We start from the raw sequence: 22,072 nt of genomic DNA on the forward strand, positions 1-22,072 counted from the left end.
CAGTTCCAACACTTTCTAAAGATATTAAGCCTATGGGTTATGAGGCAGACATTGTGTCAATTCCAACACTTTCTAAAGATATAAAGCCTTTGGGTTATGAGGCAGACACTGTGTCAATTCTAACACTTTCTAAAGATACAAAGCCTAAGAGTTATGAGGCAGACACTGTGTCAATTCCAACACTTTCTAAAGATATCAAGCCTATGGGTTATGAAGCAGACACTGTGTCAATTCCAACACTTGCTAAAGATATAAAGCCTTTGGGTTATGAGGCAGACACTGTGTTAATTCTAACACTTTCTAAGGATACAAAAGCCTAAGAGTTATGAGGCAGACATTGTGTCAATTCCACCACTTTCTAAAGATATCAAGCCTATGGGTTATGAGGCAGACACTTTGTCAATTGCACCACTTTCTAAAGATATCAAGCCTATGGGTTATGAAGCAGACACTGTGTCAATTCCAACACTTTCTAAAGATATAAAGCCTTTGGGTTATGAGGCAGACACTGTGTCAATTCTAACACTTTCTAAAGATACAAAGCCTAAGAGTTATGAGGCAGACACTGTGTCAATTCCAACACTTTCTAAAGATATCAAGCCTATGGGTTATGAAGCAGACACTGTGTCAATTCCAACACTTGCTAAAGATATAAAGCCTTTGGGTTATGAGGCAGACACTGTGTTAATTCTAACACTTTCTAAGGATACAAAAGCCTAAGAGTTATGAGGCAGACATTGTGTCAATTCCACCACTTTCTAAAGATATCAAGCCTATGGGTTATGAGGCAGACACTTTGTCAATTGCACCACTTTCTAAAGATATCAAGCCTATGGGTTATGAAGCAGACACTGTGTCAATTCCAACACTTTCTAAAGATATAAAGCCTTTGGGTTATGAGGCAGACACTGTGTCAATTCTAACACTTTCTAAAGATACAAAGCCTAAGAGTTATGAGGCAGACATTGTGTCAATTCCACCACTTTCTAAAGATATCAAGCCTATGGGTTATGAAGCAGACACTGTGTCAATTCCACCACTTTCTAAAGATACAAAGCCTAACAATTATGAGGCAGACACTGTGTCAATTCCAACACGTTCTAAAGTTAATTATCAAGCTTATGGGTAATGAGGCAGACACCTCGAGCATCACTTGCGCTCTTGCACATTGCACAAAGTAGCTGTGACACATTTGTAGCCTGGATATGGAACTAAGCAGTGTAGATACGCCCAAACGAATATCTATCTATCTATATATCTATCTATCTCTGTGTCTGTCAGTCTGTCTGTCTATCTATCTATCCATCTGCCTGTCTGTCTGTCTATCGATCGATCGATCAAGAGAGGAAGAAAGAGAGAATGGAGAAGAGAGAGAGAGAGAAAATGTGTGTGTGAGAGAGAGGGAGGTGAGTGGTGAGGGAAAAAAGAGATAAAAGCCATTCGTGTCTGAATGACATTGTGCTCACACTGTCTCAGATGAAACTAGACTAATTCTGTGTCACTATATAAATGTCACATCAGAAATTATTTTTTTCTTCCTGTCCAAGCGATGAATCAACACGCAGTTCTATTAGACTGAATAAATAGAAAGGCATAGCAAATCTTTGTTACAGCAAAGCTGACCGCGGAAGCCATTTAAGGGCTGACGAACGAACAAAGAATACAGCGGAAGATAAAGAACAGGAAAAGGACAAGGACATGAAGAACAGACCCAGACCCGAGATAACTGGGAGTGGGTGTTCTAGTTTGTCTCAGACAATGAATTGTCGAGTCCTAAGTCTGTCGTGGTCCCTGCCCCCTCATCAATTATGGATTCCGTGTCGTGTCGTTAATAATGTATACTGTCTGCGCCAACAAAATGCTCATGTCTGGATCATAAAGTATGATGTATACCATCACCACTTCTCTCTCTGTATGTCTGTCAACATGTATCTCTCTCTCTCTCTCTCTCTCTCTCTCTCTCTCTGTGTGTGTGTGTGTGTGTGTGTGTGTGTGTGTGCCTATTTGTAATAATGGGTTGGTCAGTTTTTGCACACCATCTGGCCCATGTGAGCAGGAAAAGTAGCATAATGGCCGTAGGTGAGTAAAAAGGTTCTCTGAAGAAAAGAAAAATCATACAATATCTACTGCATGCAAGAGACACACCTGACTATAAAAAAAATAATAAAAAGCGGAAAGAAGTGTCATCAAAATGGGAATATTAACATGGCAAGTCAGAATTGGGATATCAACGCTCTTTGGTTCATTCATATACGTCAAACGCAAGGGCAGTGACAATATTGTTAAATTTACTTTTGAATTTAAAATAAATAAAGGAAACGTTGTCTATAAAAAAAACATAGGGAAATATTTTTTTGGTAAACATTTATGGTCCAAATGAAGATTACCCAGATTTTCACGAAAAAATCTAGGAAAAGCTAATGTATGCTAATCCCGTCATCGTGTTAGTGGGTGATTGGAACTTCCTTCTCGAACACCACTGAGATTATTTTATTTTCAGCAATACTATTAACCAAAAAGCAAATGATAGCGTAGAAAATATGATGATAGCACTCAATTTGATAGATATTTGACGTGAAAATTACCCACACGTCAAGCGCTTTCCACACTGGAGAATCTCATTTTTAAAACAAAGCAGACTGATTTTTTCTAAAACGATTGCTTGGAAGCTATCAGGAAATATTTACAACAGGTAGAACGTAATTAACAAACCAGAATACACACAATACACGATGGGCATTGAAAATAATGTACTCAGTATGTAAGGGATCACTGAATTATTATATTTTGACATTTTATGAAATTCTAATTCTTGTCATAAGTGGTCTGAGAAACTAGAAGCAAATATATGCTGCGACAAGGTTTCTGAAATATTCATAAAACAAAGACATAAAAATAAAGTGGCCACAATTTCGCATAGGACACAGAATAATTGGTACAAATGTTGTATGAAAGAAATAATAATATCAAATAATAGTTACTGTGATTTTTTGTTTAGAAGTCAAAGGTGGAACTGTGCATATTTTCTGGCGATGTAATCACACTAAACGTCTTTGGTTTTGGTCAGGCCTAGAATCAGAAGAATTACTAAAAACAAAAAGTACAATTTGTGCAAATTTGAAATTCAATGACCATACAACAAGTCTGGTTTCCACGCAGATATAATCACAGACTCAGCTCTTGTTGGCTATTCCTCCCAGGGAAGACATACACTTTAACATACATGTATGAGTATGTTCGTGACTCTGTGCGTGCGTACGTGCGTGTGTGTATGTGTGTGTGTGTGTGTGTGTGTGTGTGTGTGTGTGTGTGTGACCATGTCCAGTGCATCCCAGTAAAGAAAATGGTTGGTCTGTGACAAAAACTGCAGTTAACGTAATCAAATGCCAACCAATTGGTCGGCTTTTCTAATTTGTTTCGTCTTTGCTTTGTTTTGTTTTTGTCGTGTATTATGTGATGCAAAGTTATCCCTCTTTTTATTTAATCCAAATTAGAGTTTCGTTCTGGATGATAGCGTCAAATTTACTTGTAGAGCAAAGTTCTCATTATTTCAAAATCAGTGGAGCTGTTCTACTCTGATATGTAATATGTCGTCTTGATTGCATTATGAAACCTTTAATGGTTTAAAGATAAGTGATTTTTCTGTGAAGTTGATTAATAATTTGTTATCGCGTTATTGTTTCATGCTTGAATTATTAGTAAATTAGTGAGAGGGATCAAAACTCCCCTCGCTCGCTCCGCTCGCTCGGGGAATATTAGAACAGGACCTTTTTTTTTTTTTTTTTTTTTTTTTTTTTTTTTTTTTTTCCAAAATAAAATCTGCTACTCAAAAACACCCAGATGCACCCTTCCATTGACTAAGAGGAGACAACCTGACAAAATCCCCAATCCCACGGCTTTCATACAGTACCAATGGGATGAATGGCTGTTGGGTTAAACAGTCACTAACTGTATGCAGTCTGGCCTTAGGGCGACACCAGGCTGACGGACTCCACACAGATGGACATCCATTGCCCTTCCCTGATAAGAGGCTCTGTCAGGGTGACCGAATATTTTCCCTCACCACATAGAACACCCTTCTATGGATACCAACAAAACCCTGTCTCGCGTGCACCTCGGGGATCAGCTGCATAGCACGAGACATAAATTCAGATCCCCAAAACCCCAAAACAGGCGTGGCAAAAGAGGTGGGAAAAGATCGTGCTTAGGTAGCAGAATGACAAAAGCAGAGCGGCTGTCAAAGAAATTCTTTAGAATCGGCAGTTGGAATTGTTCCAGCGCAAGAATGAGAATCTCAACAATTGAGAAATTGGCATATGATTTTGACATTCTATGTCTCCAAGAGACCAGGACAAGTGCAGACAGACCAATACATTTTGAGAATTTCACAGTCTTTCAAAGGAATGAAGGAAGAGGGGTAGCAATCATACTGAACAAAAACCTAAAAAACAAAGTTTCCACCATAAATCTAGAGAAATGGTGTAGCAACTCATGTGAATTATTGGGGGTTCGTCTTGACAAACCTGACGGAGTTCACAAAAGCATCGTGCTCATCAATGCCTACGTTCACCCAGGAACCTGCACAACAAAAGAGAATTGGGCCTTTTTAGAGGAAATAGAGAACGAACTTGGAGACTCGGTCATTATCTGTGGAGACCTCAATGCAAGATCAAAGTTATGGGACCAGCGGAACACAAACCCACAAGGACTCGCACTTGAAGGAATGATAGGGGAAATTCTTCTTAGCCCTTTAACAACCACATCCCCAACTCGCCTTGGAACAAGACAAGGGGACAGTGACAGTGTGATCGACATCGCTCTAACATCTCCAAAATTCAGAGCAGAAATGAATGCAGAGACACTTCCATACCAAGGCAGCGACCACCTCCCGGTAGCTTTCAGTCTACAGAAACTGTCCGATAAACCTTGTATGAAACTGCGTGATCCATTTCAGTATGAAACCAAAGAGACAACCGTCATCGAAAAATTAAGACGCAGAAGAAACAAAAGAACGGCACTGAACAGGATGCAAACTATTCAGCCCCCATGGTGGAATACCGACACAGAGAGAGCCTGGATAGAAAAACATGCGGCTGTCAAACTTTGGCAAAAAGAAAGAACAAAACCATCTCCGGACAAAGATATTGAAACAAAAATGAAAGAAAAAACTAAACAGTTTGAAGTCATTGCTCAAGAGGCCAAAAATGACAAGTGGAAACAGTTTTGCGAGGCACTCAGTTATGACACAACATTGACAGAGTTCTGGCAATTTTATCGTCGCATGGAAGGGAAAACGTGCACAACAACAACCCCAGACATGTTAGACACTGACGGAACCAAGCTTAAGACAAATGAAGAAAAAGGATCTGCCTTGCTCAAACGTTTCATACAACAGAGTGATCAAAGAAACTTAGATGAGAAAAAGAAATATGTTGAGGAGTTAAACCAAACCCTTATGCAGACTGGACCTGATGATGACTTGACAATGGATGATCTAAACGAGGCAATAGCTAAATGCAAGAAAGAATCGGCTCCTGGCCCAGACAAAGTTCGTTACTCAGACATCAAGGAGCTATCGGAAGAAGACAGAAGCAAACTTTTCAATCTATATCAAAACAGTCTCCACAATGGACAGGTGCCGGAGGACTGGACACACAGCTTCTTAAAACCCATACCAAAACCAGGAAAGGACCATCGTCAGGTAAGCGGCTACCGGATCCTAACCATGCAAAACATTGTTGGAAAGCTCATGGAACGCATGATAGCCAGGAAACTTGCAAGGGATCTTGAACACAGGCACATTCTCCCTTCAAATCAAGGTGGTTACAGAACAGGCAAGTCCACATGGGAAAACGCAGCTGCTTTTGCATATGAGGTGTATGAAGGATTTCAAAGAAAAGAAGAAACACTAGCAGTAGCAATTGACCTTGAAGATGCCTACAATAAAGTCCAGTTTGCGCACCTCATGGAGCTGCTACTAAGGTATGGAGTAAGTTTGACACTGACAAGATGGATAGCAGCAGCGCTTCAGGAAAGAACCGTCGTCCTACGCCTCGGAGATTGGATGTCTGCACCTTCTAAACTATCCATGGGACTGCCACAAGGGTCTCCACTCTCTCCTGTCCTCTACAATGTCTACACGAAGGGCCTTGCAGACTTAAACAACAATGGAATTGCTCGGGTGCTTACCCTTGCGGATGACGGCCTGGTCTTCAAAACTTCAAAAAATGCTCAGGAAAGAACTGAAGCCGTCCAGAAACAACTAAACAATATTGCTCAATGGTGCAAAGACACAGGATCTTCCATCAATCCAGCGAAAGCCCAAACGTTGCTGTGCACCCTCAACAACAAAACCGCGAGCAAATCACCACCTTCTGTGTCATTCGATGGGATTCAAATTGAGAAAACTGAATGCCTACGCTACCTAGGAATACACTTCGACAGGATGCTGACCTTCAGAAAACATACGGAAAACACTGTTCTCAAATGCAAAAAGGGCCTTTCAGTCTTAAAAGCAATGGCAACCAAAGGAATTGAACAACGCCACCTCTTCCTGCTATACCAATCACTCGTCCTCAGTGTGATCGACTACGGACTTGGGCTAACAACACCGTCTCAAAGCAACCTCCTAAAATTAGAAAGAGTCCAAAATAAAGCTATGAGGCTGATCCTTGGAACAACAAAAGACACGCCCACAGAAACCATGCGATACCTGCTTGACCTTCCTTCAGTGCAGGCCAGAAACAAGTTAGAACAGGTCAAGACCTACTTCAAAGCATTAGAAAACCCTCAAAACCCACTGCATGACGCAGTCAAAGAACAAAAAGGCAGCCGTCTAGGACGAGGAAGATCATGGATGGGGCAAGCAGAAGACACAATCCAGCTAGTATGCCGACTTCAAGACCTGAAAGAAACAAAAGAATGGGAGAAAAACCCCGAAAACCTCAACCATCTATTCAACACAGTCATTTCACCCACTCTAGGAAGACATTGTCGGGAATGGCCAGAGGGCAAAACTGATGCGGAAGTGAAGCTGCTTATAGAAGAAAACAGTAAAGAAGAGGACATCATCATATACACAGATGGCTCAGTCACCAAAGACCAGTCTGGCTGGGGATTCACTGCGAAACAAAATGGAAAAACAATTTGGGAAGAGAATGCTGCCTACAAAGTCACAACCTCCAGCCTAACGATGGAAGTTGAAGCCGTGACACATGCCCTCCAGTGGCTATCGTCCTTCCATACGCCCGGAAACCAACATGCCATGATCCTAACCGACTCAATGAACCTCATACAGAAAATTGAAAACGGAATGGGAAGCCCAGAGTGGCATAACGCAATGCGCAACTTTCAGATTAAAAAACTCACATGGTCATACTGCCCGGGACATGCAGGTGTTAAGGGAAATGAGCGAGCTGACAGACTTGCTGGTAACGCAACACCAACGAGCAGCCTACATCTAGGAAAATCGGAAATCCTCAGAAAAGTCAAAGAATACCAAAAAGAACAGGTACAAGGCCATCACACCATTGATCGCCTCAAAGAAATAAAAGCAGAGAGAGGGAGCGGCCGCAAATCTAACATGAAAGGTAGAGCACGATGCTTTGCAAATCAAACAAATATCGGCATCATTTCCAAACCAACATTGCGCAAATTTCTTCAAAACGGAACAGAGTCTCTGTGGGCCTTTCCAAATACAATAGACCGAGCAACACACTAGATGCCACGTTCTTGGCATCAGAGATCTTTTCCCATCCCTCTTGCGGCCAGTCAGTGGCGGCTGTGTGTGTTTGTGTGTATGTGTGGGTCTGTGCTTTTGAGTGCGTTTGTGAATGCGCGAGAGTGAAATTGCACACAAGTGTCAGGAGAGATATGTGTACGTGTGTGTGTGTGTGTGTGTGAGGGGAGGTGGGAGTGCGGGCGGAGGTGGGGTAGAGGATGAGGTATGTGAGTGTATGCATGCCTACACTGTGGGAGCAACAGGATATTGGAACGTGTATATATATATATATATATATATATATATATATATATATATATATCTTTGTATGTACGTGTGTGGGGTTGGGGGTGGGAGATATGGGCGTATGTGTGTGTGCTTGTACAAGTAAGTGTTCATCTCTGTGAGTGTGTGTTTGTGTGTGTGTGTGTGCCGTGGAAGCTGCGATACGTAGACTAGAAATAAGTGTGTGGAGGAGGGGGTAGAGGAGGTGCAAGGTAATGTGTGTGTGTGTGTGTGTGTGTATGTGTGTGTTGGAGCTCATGTACGTTTATATGTATTTGACTGTGCTTTCATATGTGCTTGTACAAGTAAGTGTTCATCTCTGTGAGTGTGTGTTTGTGTGTGTGTGTGTGTGTGTGTGTGTGCCGTGGAAGCTGCGATACTTAGACTAGAAATGAGTGTGTGGAGGAGGGGGGTAGAGGAGGTGCACGGTAATGCGTGTGTGGGTGTGTGTGTTGGAGCTCATGTACGTTTATATGTATTTGACTGTGCTTTCATATATGTGAAACTGCATGTCTGGTGCATTTCTGTTATGCATGTGTGGGTGTATGTGTGAATGTGTGTCTTCATATTTTACATTTATTTGCTTATTTATCACCATTGTTGTCTTATTTATTTATTTATTTATGTTTTATTATTATCATTTTATTAGTATTACTAATATTATTACTACTACCTTTTTCTATATTATAATTATTATTTATTTATTTATTTATTTATGCAAGCTTATCTATTATTTATTCCCCCGTTGGGTTTTTTTTTTTTTTTTTTTTTTTTTTTTTTTTTTTTTTTGTTTGTTTTTTGTGTGTGTGTGTGTGTGTGTGTGTGTGTTCTCAAGGCCTGACTAAGCGCGTTGGGTTACGCTGCTGGTCAGGCATCTGCTTGGCAGATGTGGTGTAGCGTATATGGTTTTGTCCGAACGCAGTGACGCCTCCTTGAGCTACTGAAAACTGAAACTAATGGTTGCATACTGTAAATGTGTAAGTGTGCAGTGAAAGGTGGTTTTTTTATTATCTTTTTTATATATTTTTTAGTGCAAGTGTGTGTGTGGGGGAGAGTGGGGAGAGTAGATGAGAGAGAGACAGAGAGTGTGTGCATATGTATTATATATATATATATATATATGTATGTGTGTGTGTGTGTGTGTGTGTGTGTGTGTGTGTGTGTGTGTGTGTGTGTGTGTGTGTGTGTGTGTGAGGTTGTGCACGTAGGTGTGAATACTTTTATGTCTTTGGAATAAGGGAAAGAGATCAGAATGTGACTAACCAAATGTACATTGGAGAGGTGGTTGAGGTGGGGGAATCTGAAATGGCGTATGTGTGCAGGCATGGATGTAGGTTGGGGGGTTGGGGGGGGGGGGGGGGGGGGAGGGGTACACGTCTGTGAGTATGTGTTTGTGTTAAAAGATTTTTTGAGATACTAATGTTATTGATATTTGGTAAACTGATTTGTTAAATATGTTTCTTTTAAAAATAGTATTCATATCATCATTTTCTTAAATTTGATTCTGATTGTGTTGCTCAGTTAACATTTGTTTAAATGATTGTTAAAATGTCAGTACAACAAAACGCTAATCTGACAATAAATGGTTTCATTCATTTGGTCAGTCAGTGTGTGTGTGTGTGCAATTTGGATAAATACCATCCAAATATTACTCATTTAAAAAATTATATTGTCTCAAAATGCAAAATAGAAGAAAACAATTCGATGATCGCATGTGAAACACACAGCAGCTTTGATATAAAATGATTACCGTATTTACTTTAGATTGGGAAATATATGTGAACAGCATAGTTTGAACAATAAAAGCTACTTAAATTATAAAGTCTACATCTTAAGACTCATAGATTTTTTTATGAGTAGCCAACCGCTCAGCTGGCTTCTAAAACTGCTTCATGCACACGCTATAGAAGACGCCTTCTTTGCAACTAACCGCCGGTCTCCAACGGCTCACGCAGAATGAGCGACACCATTCCTGGTTTAAATGCAAAGCCCATTCTAAACCTATTCTCTAAACATCTATTAAATCAAGCCTCTGTATCGTTCACTGTAATATCATATTTGTTGTGCTTACACACACACTTTAATCAGTTAGAAGCATGCTTGATTTCATTTTAATTGTTGGTCAGTGTAAAGATTTCAACTGACCCTAAGCTTACGTCATTTTGTCTTTCTCGTCACACAACCACTCCACAACTAGTGTCACTCGACGCCATTGGCTGAGCTGAAACTTGTGTTTCTGACGCACCATATTTACTTAAATATTTCTTTTGTCGGATCAGTAAACTGCAAGTATTATTTACTGGCAGAATCGTCGCAATTCCATCTTTAAATCTATTCCATTTGTGTTTGCCTACATTAAACTGATTTAACGCAGTTTGAAATTTTCAGCGATAAGCTCGCTAAAACTGACCCTTTTCGGGTGACTTAAGTTAAGATTATAAATTCATCTTAAATAATATACACTTCATTTTATACTCATCATATTATAAAGTAGGTGTTGAGCTCTTTCTTTTGTGACCTATCCGACGTAAATTGGTTCAGGGATCACTGAGTAATCTATCATTGAATACCTGGTAACAAACAATTCTTGTTAGATTTGACCTGATTGGGGACCTTTTGTTTCACGGGCCATGCTTGCGTCATTGAGGTTCACTTAACTTGCATAAATAGTCAGAGCAGGTGATGACTGGTCACTTTCCACCTGGCCAGTCACTGGCTGTGGAGCCTGCTTTCTCTCTCTCTTGCTTACTGTGTCATACACAGAGTGTGTATTGTGTGTGTTGCTCCAGAGGCCAACATCTTGCTATGTATCACTGTAAGTACTGTGTGTAAAATGTGCTAATGATTTGTAAATAATATTCTTCGACACAGTACTTGTGTTCAAATGAGTATGTTTGTATTGCCTTAGTTTGGTTTACTTGGTTCAGTTATTGCTTTGACATGTAGTCACAGCTCAGCTATGATTGATCTAGAAAATCGCAATGTCCTCATATGCTTTTAGCAGTATTCCATTTAATTCTTTTCAACGTCACATTCAGTGACGTCTCGACACTGATAGTTTGTTCAAGAATGTTCTAGTGAATGAAGCATTTTTTCTCATTTTCTGTTACTGATGAATGTTGGGTTACTTATCCCACTTCTGTGGAGGAGATTTAAATGTTGCACACAGGCTGTACTTAACTGTTAATGTTTGGCACAAAACTGGATAACTTGTGTAGGTTCATTCACCACTTAATGGTTAAGCCATGGTGGTTCTTCCAATCTTTGTATTGAGCACTATCTGGTCTCTCAGTTTGCCAGCATAATATCAAAACCACTGATTCTATTATCTTTTTTTTATTATTCATGTATTATTTCACATGCTGATATCAATTATGCTGCTACAATGTGTGCTCAGTACTCTAAGATGATGTGTGTAGTATTCTGTTGTGGTGGTTACAAGACTGTGTTGTAGTGATATCAGCTATTGGTTAAAACTATCTGATATGTATCACTGTCTGTTAATTGTAATTTAGTGATTATGCTCTCTCCTATATGGCTTACTCCGGTATAGTGTTACAGTATTGTTACAGTATGAGCTTTACATAAATCTATACTGTCAGTGTACTTTCCACTAAATCAGTTTATCTACACTATTGAAATGTATTAGAAATGTCATTTGATGTCAGTGTTTGGTCTTCACACATATGCATTATCTTATCTTCTGTTGTTGCTTATCCCAAACCAAATGGTAGTCTTTCCATGTAATATGTATACATGTGCTTTATTATTCACTTGCATTCCTGACATGTACTTAATGACCTTTGTTTACTTGTGTCTTATCAGTGCACTGTCTTCTCTTTATCTTCTCATCTTCTCTTATCTCTTCTTCTTTACTTAATATTGTAATAAAACAATAGAAAACCCTTTTGTGACTGGCCTGCTATATGCCCCTGGAACTTTTCTATTCTTTAATACAGTAAATTAGTTAATTCTTTTGTACCGTCCTCTTTCATAATAATAAACCACTCGAGACCACGGCTACATGTGGAATAACAGTGCTAATGTCGACTTACTCAAAACTTATTGTCAATTCACAAGTACAAATATTTAAAGTCTAACTTGTGAAAAGCACAGTACAATTCAAGCAGACCAAGCAAATAAAAGTATATATGTTAAAATATGTACGCCTAGTGTATTTTCGGTGGAATGGATGTTCTCTCTCACATTTCATTACTTATTTAAATGATCTATATATCTGGAGTAATTTGCCTCGAAATAACATATACTATATGATACATTTATGATTCGAAATTATCGATCAGACTGATCAATGATGATCTTTAAAATAAAATTCGGGAAAAAAACCTATAAAACGGTACGTTTTAGAACTCCAACTGTATTTAGCTGAGAGATAAACAATTCATTGAGAAAATAATAAATGAATAGTTGTACAGCACACAGAGCTTATGCACCTAGTAAATAAATGAATAATAAAAATATGCAAATATTCTGCAGAACAGTATAAATCAGAAACATTCATGGGAATCTCTTCCATGAATAATGATAGTGACCATGATAGTGTGGTCACAGATAAGGTACTTTTTTTTTTATTTCCTTCTATTGAAAATACGATCTGAAACTACATCCGTGCCACAACAAAGAAAAAGAATGAAGTAGAAAAAGACTAAAAGAATAATATTAAAAACAAAGAAAGGAAAATAAAAAAAACAGAAGAGGCAAAATTGTTAAAAGAAAATCGTCATGAGTTAATATCTTGAGGGAATAGGAAACGCAAGGTGATGCATTAAAATCAAGAGCTAAAAGATCGCTGAAAGGGATTTTCATTATTCGCAACCTATAAATTAATCAATCAATCAATTCCTTTGATGTATGAAACACAATGTACAGACATTTGCTCGTCATAAGAGAGGGACAAAAAATTAAAAGCTATTTTAAGAAATACTAAAATAAAATAAGTAATTTCACCATCAAAATATATCGCTTTCAAACCCAAACTGAAAAGCCACTCACTCAAATGACCATGGTGAGGCAGTGGGGAAAGGATGGAAGAGGGAGGGAAGCATGAAAATCGCACAATCAACGTCATTGTAATACAAACAATAAAAGCACGAACATTTGATACAAATACACCAGTTTAAAAAATCTACCTTTAAGAATAAACTTGGTTTCATATTATCCAAATAGGGGATAGGTGGGGAGTGTAGGAATGGAAAACTTTCGCAATTCCACACAAAGTGGGGAGTGTAGGAATGGAAAATTTTCACAATTCCACACGGTATTTCGTGAAGAAGAATGTTACAAAAATTGGTAGGCCTTCATGGAACATTACCAGATGAAATGGGAAATATAAATCATAAATTTACACACAAAGAAATTTTTCGATGAACACGAATGGATTTAGTAAGTAAATAGCTCAAACAACCTACATGAAAAAGGGAAAGAGTCCGTCCACAGACGGCTTTGGAGCGGAATTTTATCTTCTTCTTTGATTTTTTTTTTTTTTAAGGAAAAAGGCCCTTTTATAATTGTGCTTTAAACCAACCAATGAAAGGCGGATAACTTTCGGTCATTCAGAAAGAAAGAATCATCATCCCGAAATAAGACAAGTCGGAAGAAAACATCTAACTTGTAAACTTTTCAAACAAAAGTGTGTCTACAAATACTGAAAATACGATTGTTGAAGATCAGACCGATTTTGATGTAAAAGATATATTACAGACAACAGAAAACGACTGCTTAGAATTACATTTACCTGGACTTTTGCTTTATTTAGACCTTGAAAAAAGTTTCGGTTCTCTTGACATGCAAACACTCTGAGTGAACATGGTTTGGACGACAGAAGGATACAAACATAAAAAAAAGCACACAACTGATTGTAATAGTCTATGATGAAATCATATTTTTTCTAACAGAAAAGAAATTTAGACAGGGTACACGGTGAGCCCATCTCTTCTTAATTGAGTATATCATTAGTAGCATATTCGGCATCAAAATCAGGCGGGAAGATGTCAGGAAGTGGAAAGGGATGATGAAAGAAAAGTGTGGTGGAGTAAGGGGAGGGATGAGGGTTGGAAGATCGTGAACCGGACAGAGCAAGTGTCAACGGTTACATTGATCCACAGCCTAGCCACAATCCTCTGCTCCAACCCCCTTCCTTACCACGGGGCAAACCTGGCGCATATCTAACAAAAACCACTGAGCTATTGAGCTCGATGACAAAAACCAGGCGAGACTATCTGCCAGTACAGGGTAAGGTTCGGGGGAAGGGGAGATAAGTGACGATGGGGAGGAAAACATGCTGACAGAGAGAGAGAGGGGTGGGTGGGGTGGGGGGAGAGGTGTTTTTTTTTTTTTTTTTTTTTAAGGATAAAGACGGAAGCAGAGAGATGGCGAGACAGAGTGTGGGACAGACATACAGGAAAGGTGCGGGAAAAGTGAATGACCAGTGCAGAGAGACAGACGGCAACAGTAGAACTGCCACATGCGTTGTCACCCAGGTTTACGTCTCTCGGCAAGTGTCAAGATGTCATCCATGCATCTGGCAGAGGAAAGGAGTGGAGAACAAAAAATGGCAAAGAGAAAGGAGTACAGAACTAAAGATGGCAGAGAGAAATAATAATAATCACCATAACAACAACAATACTACAACTACTACTAACAATAATGGATACTTGTTGAGCGCTTTCCTCCCCAAAGGGAGCTCGAAGCACTTAAACATTACACACACACACACACACACACACACACACACACACACACAAAGAGAGAGAGAGAGAGAGTTTGCATGAATTATGACTGACTGTCATTGGAAAGATATGGAAGGTCTATGTATAGGCGTTTTCAAAAAGACGTGTTTTCAGATCAGTTTTAAAAGATTGAGATGAGGGAGTATAGCGAAGATCGTGAGGTGAACTGTTCCAGACAGATGGAGCTGAATGAGAAAAGGAAGAATCACGGAAGGATCGGTTTTTTTAACACGATGAGCAAGTAACTGCCGTGAGTCGGAATATGATCTGAGTTGTCATGGGGGCGTAAAGAACGACCTCTCTCAGATACTGAAGGGCAGCGCTCGAAAAGGAGCTGAAGGTGGGAGTTGCGACTTGGTACTGACTGCGGGCAGAAATTGGTAACCAGTGACGAGAATGCAGATGATGAGTGATATTATCAGTCTTTTTGGTTCTAAGTATTAACCTTGCTGCTGCATTTTGAACTTTTTGGAGTTCTTGTTTTAAGTATTGAGGACAAGCAATGAGGAGTGAGTGACAATAATCAAGTCCAGACAAGACAAGTGAGAGCACAAGAGTTTGTGTTGATTGAGTTACTGTAAGGAGATGTCGGATGTAACATATTTCGAATTTGAAAGATGCAGCCTTGCAGAGATTGTTGGCATGTTTCTTCATTGAAAGGTTTGAATCAAACGTCACATCCAGATATTTCACTGAAGATTGAAAGTCTACATCTGATTCGCCAATCTCAAGAGAGGATGATAAAGAGTAATTTAAGGACAGCCTGCTTGAAGTAATAATAAAGAAAAGGGTGGAGAACAAAATATGGCAATGAGAAAGGAGTGGAGTACAAAAGATGGCAGAGAGAAATGAGTACAAAATATAGCAGAAATAAATGAGTGTAATACGAAAGAGGGCAGGATGAACGGAGTAGAGAGAAAGGAGTGGAGAACAAAAGATGGCAGAGAGAAAGGAGTGAGAACAAAAGATGGCAGAGAGAAAGCAGTGGAGAACAAAAGATGGCAGTAAGAAAGGGGCGAAGAACAAAAGATGGTATAGAGAAAAGGGGCAGAGAACAAAAGATGGTAGAGAGAAAGGGGCGGAGAACAAAAGATGACAGAGAGAAAGGAGTGAGAACAAAAGATGGCAGAACGCAGTGGAGAACAAAAGATGGCAGAAAGGAGTGGAGAACAAAAGATGGCAGAAAAGAGTGGAGAACAAAAGATGACAGAACGGAGTGGAGAACAAAAGATGGCAGAGAGAAAGGAGTGAGAACAAAAGATGGCAGAACGCAGTGGAGAACAAAAGATGGCAGACCGGAGTGGAGAACAAAAGATGGCAGAACGGAGTGGAGAACAAAAGATGGCAGAGAGAAAGGAGTGAGAACAAAAGATGGCAGAACGCAGTGGAGAACAAAAGATGGCAGAAAGGAGTGGAAAGATGGCAGAAAGGAGTGGAGAACAAAAGATGGCAGACCGGAGCGGAGAACAAAAGATGGCAGAAAGGAGTGGAGAACAAAAGTTGGCAGAACGGAATGGAGAACAAAAGATGGCAGAGAGAAAGGACTGGAGAACAAAAGATGGCAGAGAGAAAGGAGTGGAGAACAAAAAATGGCAGAATGGAGTGGGAAACAAAAGATGGCAGAAAGGAGTGGAGAACAAAAGATGGCAGAGAGAAATGAGTGGAGATCAAAAGATGGCAGAGAGAAAGGAGTGGAGAACAAAAGAGGGCAGAACGGAGTGGAGAACTAAAGATGGGAGAATGGAGTGGAGAACAAAAGATGGCAGAATGGAATGGAGAACAAAAGATGGCAGAGAGAAATGAGTGGAGAACAAAAGATGGTAGAGAGAAAGGAGTGGAGAACAAAAGACGGCAGAAAGGAGTGGAGAACAAAAGATGACAGAATGGAGTGGAGATTAAAAAAAAAATGGCAGAGAGAAAGGAGTGGAGAACAAAAGATGGCAGAATGGAGCGGTGAACAAAAGATGGTAGAGAGATAGGAGTGGAGAACAAAAGATGGCAGAATGGAGTGGAGAACAAAAAATGGCAGACAGAAAGGAGTGGAGAATAAAAGACGGCAGAAAGGAGTGGTGAACAAAAAAGATGGCAGAACGGGGTGGAGAACAAAAGATGGCAGAGAGAAAGGAGTGAACAACAAAAGATGGTAGAAAGGAGTGGAGAACAAAAGATGGCAGAAAGGAGTGGAGAACAAAAAATGGCAGAATGGAATGGAAAAAAAAAGATGTCAGAGAGAAAGGATTGGAGAACAAAAAATGGGAGAGAGAAAGGAGTGGAGAACAAAAGATGGCAGAACGGAGTGCAGAACAAAAGATGGCAGAAAGGAGTGGAGAACTAAAGATGGCAGAACGGAGTGGAGAACAAAAGATGGCAGAACGGAGTGCAGAACAAAAGATGGCAGAACGGAGTGGAGAACTAAAGATGGGAGAATGGAGTGGAGAACAGAAGATGGCAGAACAGACCGGAGAACAAAAGATGGCAGAAAGGAGTGGAGAAGAAAAGATGGCAGAAAGGAGTGGAGAACAAAAAATGGCAGAAAGGAGTGGAGAACAAAAAATGGCAGACAGAAAGGAGTGGAGAAGAAAAGATGGCAGAAAGGAGTGGAGATAATAATTTTTTTTTTTTTTAAATTGGAGAGAGTAAGGGGTGGAGAAGAAACGATGGCAGAATGGAGTGGAGAACAAAAAATAGCAGAGAGAAAGGAGTGGAGATAAAAAAGATGGCAGAGAGTAAGGAGTGGAGAACAAAAGATGGCAGAAAGGAGTGGAGATCAAAACACGGCAGAAAGGAGTGGAGAACAGAAAATGGCGGAAAGAAGTGGAGAACAAAAGATGGCAGAACGGAGTGGAGAACAAAAGATGGCAGAACGGAGTGGAGAACTAAAGATGGGAGAATGGAGTGGAGAACAAAAGATGGCAGAGAGAAAGAATTGGAAAACAAAAGATGGAAGAGAGAAAGGAGTGGAGAACAAAAGACGGCAGAAAAGAGTGGAGAACAAAAGACAGCAGAAAGGAGTGGAGATCAAAAGATGGCAGAACGGAGTGGAGAACAAAAAATGGCAGAATGGAATGGAAAACAAAAGATGTCACAGAGAAAGGAGTGGAGAACAAAAAATGGGAGAACGGAGTGCAGAACAAATAATGGCAGAAAGGAGTGGAGAACAAAAGATGGCAGAATGGAGTGGAGAACAAAAGATGGCAGAATGGAGTGGAGAACAAAAGATGGCAGAATGGAATGGATAACAAAAGATGGCAGAAAGAAATGAGTGGAGATCAAAAGATGGGAGAGAGAAAGGAGTGGAGAACAGAAGATGGCAGAAAGGAGCGGAGAACAAACGATGGCAGAATGGAGTGGAGAACAAAAAATGGCAGAAAGAAAGGAGTGGAGAACAAAAGATGGCAGAAAGGAGTGGAGAACAAAAAATGGCAGAGACAAAGGAGTGGAGATAAAAAAAAAATGGCAGAGAGAAAGGAGTGGAGAACAAAAGATGGCAGAATGGAGTTGTGAACAAAAGATAGTAGAGAGAAAGGAGTGGAGAACAAAAGACGGCAGAATGGAGTGGAGAACAAAAGATGGCAGAATGGAGTGGAGAACAAAAGATGGCAGAATGGAGTGGAGAACAAAAGATGGCAGAATGGAGTGGTGAACAAAAGATGATAGAGAGAAAGGAGTGGAGAACAAAAGATGGCAGAATGGAGTGGAGAACAAAAGATGGCAGAATGGAGTGGAGAACAAAAGATGGCAGAATGGAGTGGTGAACAAAAGATGGTAGAGAGAAAGTAGTGGAGAACAAAATATGGCAGAATGGAGTGGAGAACAAAAGATGGCAGAAAGAAGTGGAGAACAAAAAATGGCAGAGAGAAAGGAGTGGAGAACAAAAGATGGCAGAATGGAGTGGAGACAAAAAAAATGGCAGAGAGAAAGGAGTGGAGAACAAAAGATGGCAGAATGGAGTGGTGAACAAAAGATGGTAGAGATGAAGGAGTGGAGAAAAAAAGATGACAGAACGGAGTGGAGAACTAAAGATGGGAGAATGGAGTGGAGAACAAAAGATGGCAGAATGGAATGGAGAACAAAAGATGGCAGAGAGAAATGAGTGGAGAACAAAAGATGGCAGAATAGAATGGAGAACAAAAGATGGTAGAGAGAAAGGAGTGGAGAACAAAAGATGGGAGAATGGAGTGGAGAACAAAAGATGGCAGAATGGAATGGAGAACAAAAGATGTCAGAGAGAAAGGAGTGGAGAACAAAAAATGACAGAACGGAGTGGAGAACAAAAGATGGCAGAATAGAATGGAGAACAAAAGATGGTAGAGAGAAAGGAGTGGAGAACAATAGACGGCAGAAAGGAGTGGAGATCAAAAGATGGCAGAAAGGAGTGGAGAACAAAAAATGGCAGAATGGAATGGAAAACAAAAGATGTCAGAGAGAAAGGAGTGGAGAACAAAAAATGGCAGAACGGAGTGGAGAACAAAAGAGGGCAGAAAGGAGTGGAGAACAAAAGATGGCAGAAAGGAGTGGAGGTCAAAAGATGGCAGAGAGAAAGGAGTGGAGAACAGAAGATGGCAGAACAGAGCGGAGAACAAAAGATGGCAGAAAGGAGTGGAGAAGAAAATATGGCAGAAAGGAGTGGAGATAAAAAAAATGGCAGAGAGAAAGGAGTGGAGAACAAAAGATGGCAGAAAGGAGTGGAGATAATAATATAAAAAAAATTGGCAGAGAGAAAGGAGTGGAGAACAAACGATGGCAGAATGGAGTGGAGAACAAAAAATGGCAGAGAGAAAGGAGTGGAGAAGAAAAGATGGCAGAAAGGAGTGGAGAACAAAAAATGGCAGAGACAAAGGAGTGGAGATTAAAAAAAATGGCAGAGAGAAAGGAGTGGAGAACAAAAGATGGCAGAATGGAGTTGTGAACAAAAGATGGTAGAGAGAAAGGAGTGGAGAACAAAAGATGGCAGAATGGAGTGGAGAACAAAAGATGGCAGAATGGAGTGGAGAACAAAAGATGGCAGAATGGAGTGGTGAACAAAAGATGGTAGAGAGAAAGGAGTGGAGAACAAAAGATGGCAGAATGGAGTGGAGAACAAAAGATGGCAGAATGGAGTTGTGAACAAAAGATGGTAGAGAGAAAGGAGTGGAGAACAAAAGATGGCAGAATGGAGTGGAGAACAAAAGATGGCAGAATGGAGTGGAGAACAAAAGATGGCAGAATGGAGTGGTGAACAAAAGATGGTAGAGAGAAAGTAGTGGAGAACAAAATATGGCAGAATGGAGTGGAGAACAAAAGATGGCAGAAAGAAGTGGAGAACAAAAAATGGCAGAGAGAAAGGAGTGGAGAACAAAAGATGGCAGAATGGAGTGGAGACAAAAAAAATGGCAGAGAGAAAGGAGTGGAGAACAAAAGATGGCAGAATGGAGTGGTGAACAAAAGATGGTAGAGATGAAGGAGTGGAGAAAAAAAGATGACAGAACGGAGTGGAGAACAAAAGATGGGAGAATGGTGTGGAGAACAAAAGATGGCAGAATGGAATGGAGAACAAAAGATGGCAGAGAGAAATGAGTGGAGAACAAAAGATGGCAGAATAGAATGGAGAACAAAAGATGGTAGAGAGAAAGGAGTGGAGAACAAAAGATGGGAGAATGGAGTGGAGAACAAAAGATGGCAGAATGGAATGGAGAACAAAAGATGGCAGAGAGAAATGAGTGGAGAACAAAAGATGGCAGAATAGAATGGAGAACAAAAGATGGTAGAGAGAAAGGAGTGGAGAACAATAGACGGCAGAAAGGAGTGGAGATCAAAAGATGGCAGAAAGGAGTGGAGAACAAAAAATGGCAGAATGGAATGGAAAACAAAAGATGTCAGAGAGAAAGGAGTGGAGAACAAAAAATGGCAGAACGGAGTGGAGAACAAAAGAGGGCAGAAAGGAGTGGAGAACAAAAGATGGCAGAAAGGGGTGGAGGTCAAAAGATGGCAGAGAGAAATGAGAGGAGATCAAAAGATGGCAGACAGAAAGGAGTGGAGAACAGAAGATGGCAGAACAGAGCGGAGAACAAAAGATGGCAGAAAGGAGTGGAGAAGAAAATATGGCAGAAAGGAGTGGAAAAAAAAAAAATGGCAGAGAGAAAGGAGTGGAGAACAAAAGATGGCAGAAAGGAGTGGAGATAATAATTTAAAAAAATGGCAGAGAGAAAGGAGTGGAGAACAAACGATGGCAGAATGGAGTGGAGAACAAAAAATGGCAGAGAGAAAGGAGTGGAGAGGAAAAGATGGCAGAAAGGACTGGAGAACAAAAAATGGCAGAGTTAAAGGAGTGGCGATAAAAAAAAAAAATAATAATAAAAAAAAGGCAGACAGAAAGGAGTGGAAAACAAAAGATTTCAGAATGGAGTGGTGAACAAAAGATGGTAGAGAGAAAGGAGTGGAGAACAAAAGATGGCAGAATGGAGTGGAGAACAAAAAATGGCAGAGAGAAAGGAGAGGAGAATAAAAGATGACAGAAAGGAGTGGAGAACAAAAGATGGTAGAGAGAAAGGAGTGGAGAAAAAAAGATGGCAGAATGGAGTGAAGAACAAAAGATTGTGGAAAGGAGTGGAGAACAAAAGATGGTAGAACGGAGTGGAGAACAAAAGATTGTGGAAAGCAGTGGAGAAAAAAAGATGGCAGAAAAGAGACGAGAACAAAAGATGGCAGAACGGAGTGGAGAACTAAAGATGGGAGAATGGAGTGCAGAAGAAAAGATGGCAGAATGGAATGGAAAACAAAAGATGGCAGAGAGAAATGAGTGGAGAAGAAAAGATGGCAGAATGGAGTGGAGAACAAAAGATGGTAGATAGAAAGGAGTGGAGAACAAAAGACGGCAGAAAGGAGTGGAGAACAAAAAATGGCAGAATGGAATGGAAAACAAAAGATGTCAGAGAGAAAGGACTGGAGAACAAAAGATGGCAGAACGGAGTGTAGAACAAAAGATGGCAGAACGGAGTGGAGAACTAAAGATGGGAGAATGGAGTGGAGATCAAAAGATGGCAAAATGGAATGGAGAACAAAAGATGGCAGAGAGAAATCAGTGGAGATCAAAAGATGGCAGAGAGAAAGGAGTGGAGAACAGAAGATGGCAGAACAGAGCGGAGAACAAAAGATGGCAGAAAGGAGTGGAGAAGAAAAGATGGCAGAAAGGAGTCGAGAAGAAAATATGGCAGAAAGGAGTGGAGAACAAAAGATGGCAGAAAGGAGAGGAGATAATAACAAAAAAAAAACAAAAAAAAATGGCAGACAGAAATGAGTGGAGAACAAACGATGGCATAATGGAGTAGAGAAAAAAAAA

The 22,072-nt window shown here is 40.2% G+C and overlaps 2 protein-coding genes across 3 annotated transcripts in view; one reads left to right on the forward strand and one right to left on the reverse strand.

Annotated features, from left to right (window-relative positions):
• The window catches only part of LOC143296332 (uncharacterized), a 486,076-nt gene that overhangs the window by 253,659 nt on the left and 210,345 nt on the right, over positions 1-22,072 (reverse strand). The window lies entirely within an intron of this gene.
• On the forward strand, positions 17,834-18,397 carry LOC143296181 (uncharacterized). Its single transcript, XM_076607990.1, has 2 exons — positions 17,834-17,959; positions 18,338-18,397. The coding sequence occupies exons 1-2, from the start codon at positions 17,834-17,836 to the stop codon at positions 18,395-18,397; spliced, it is 186 nt and encodes a 61-aa protein (XP_076464105.1).

This window comes from Babylonia areolata, chromosome 21 (assembly GCF_041734735.1).
Source record: "Babylonia areolata isolate BAREFJ2019XMU chromosome 21, ASM4173473v1, whole genome shotgun sequence".
Taxonomy (NCBI): Eukaryota; Metazoa; Mollusca; class Gastropoda; order Neogastropoda; family Buccinidae; genus Babylonia; species Babylonia areolata.

Coding starts and splice junctions, on each gene's coding strand:
- LOC143296181 (XM_076607990.1), top strand. CDS start 17,834: ATGTCACAGAGAAAGGAGTGGAGAACAAAAAATGGGAGAACGGAGTGC. Junction 17,960..18,337: donor CAAAAGATGGCAGAATGGAG/TGGAGAACAAAA, acceptor GGCAGAATGGAG/TGGAGAACAAAAGATGGCAG.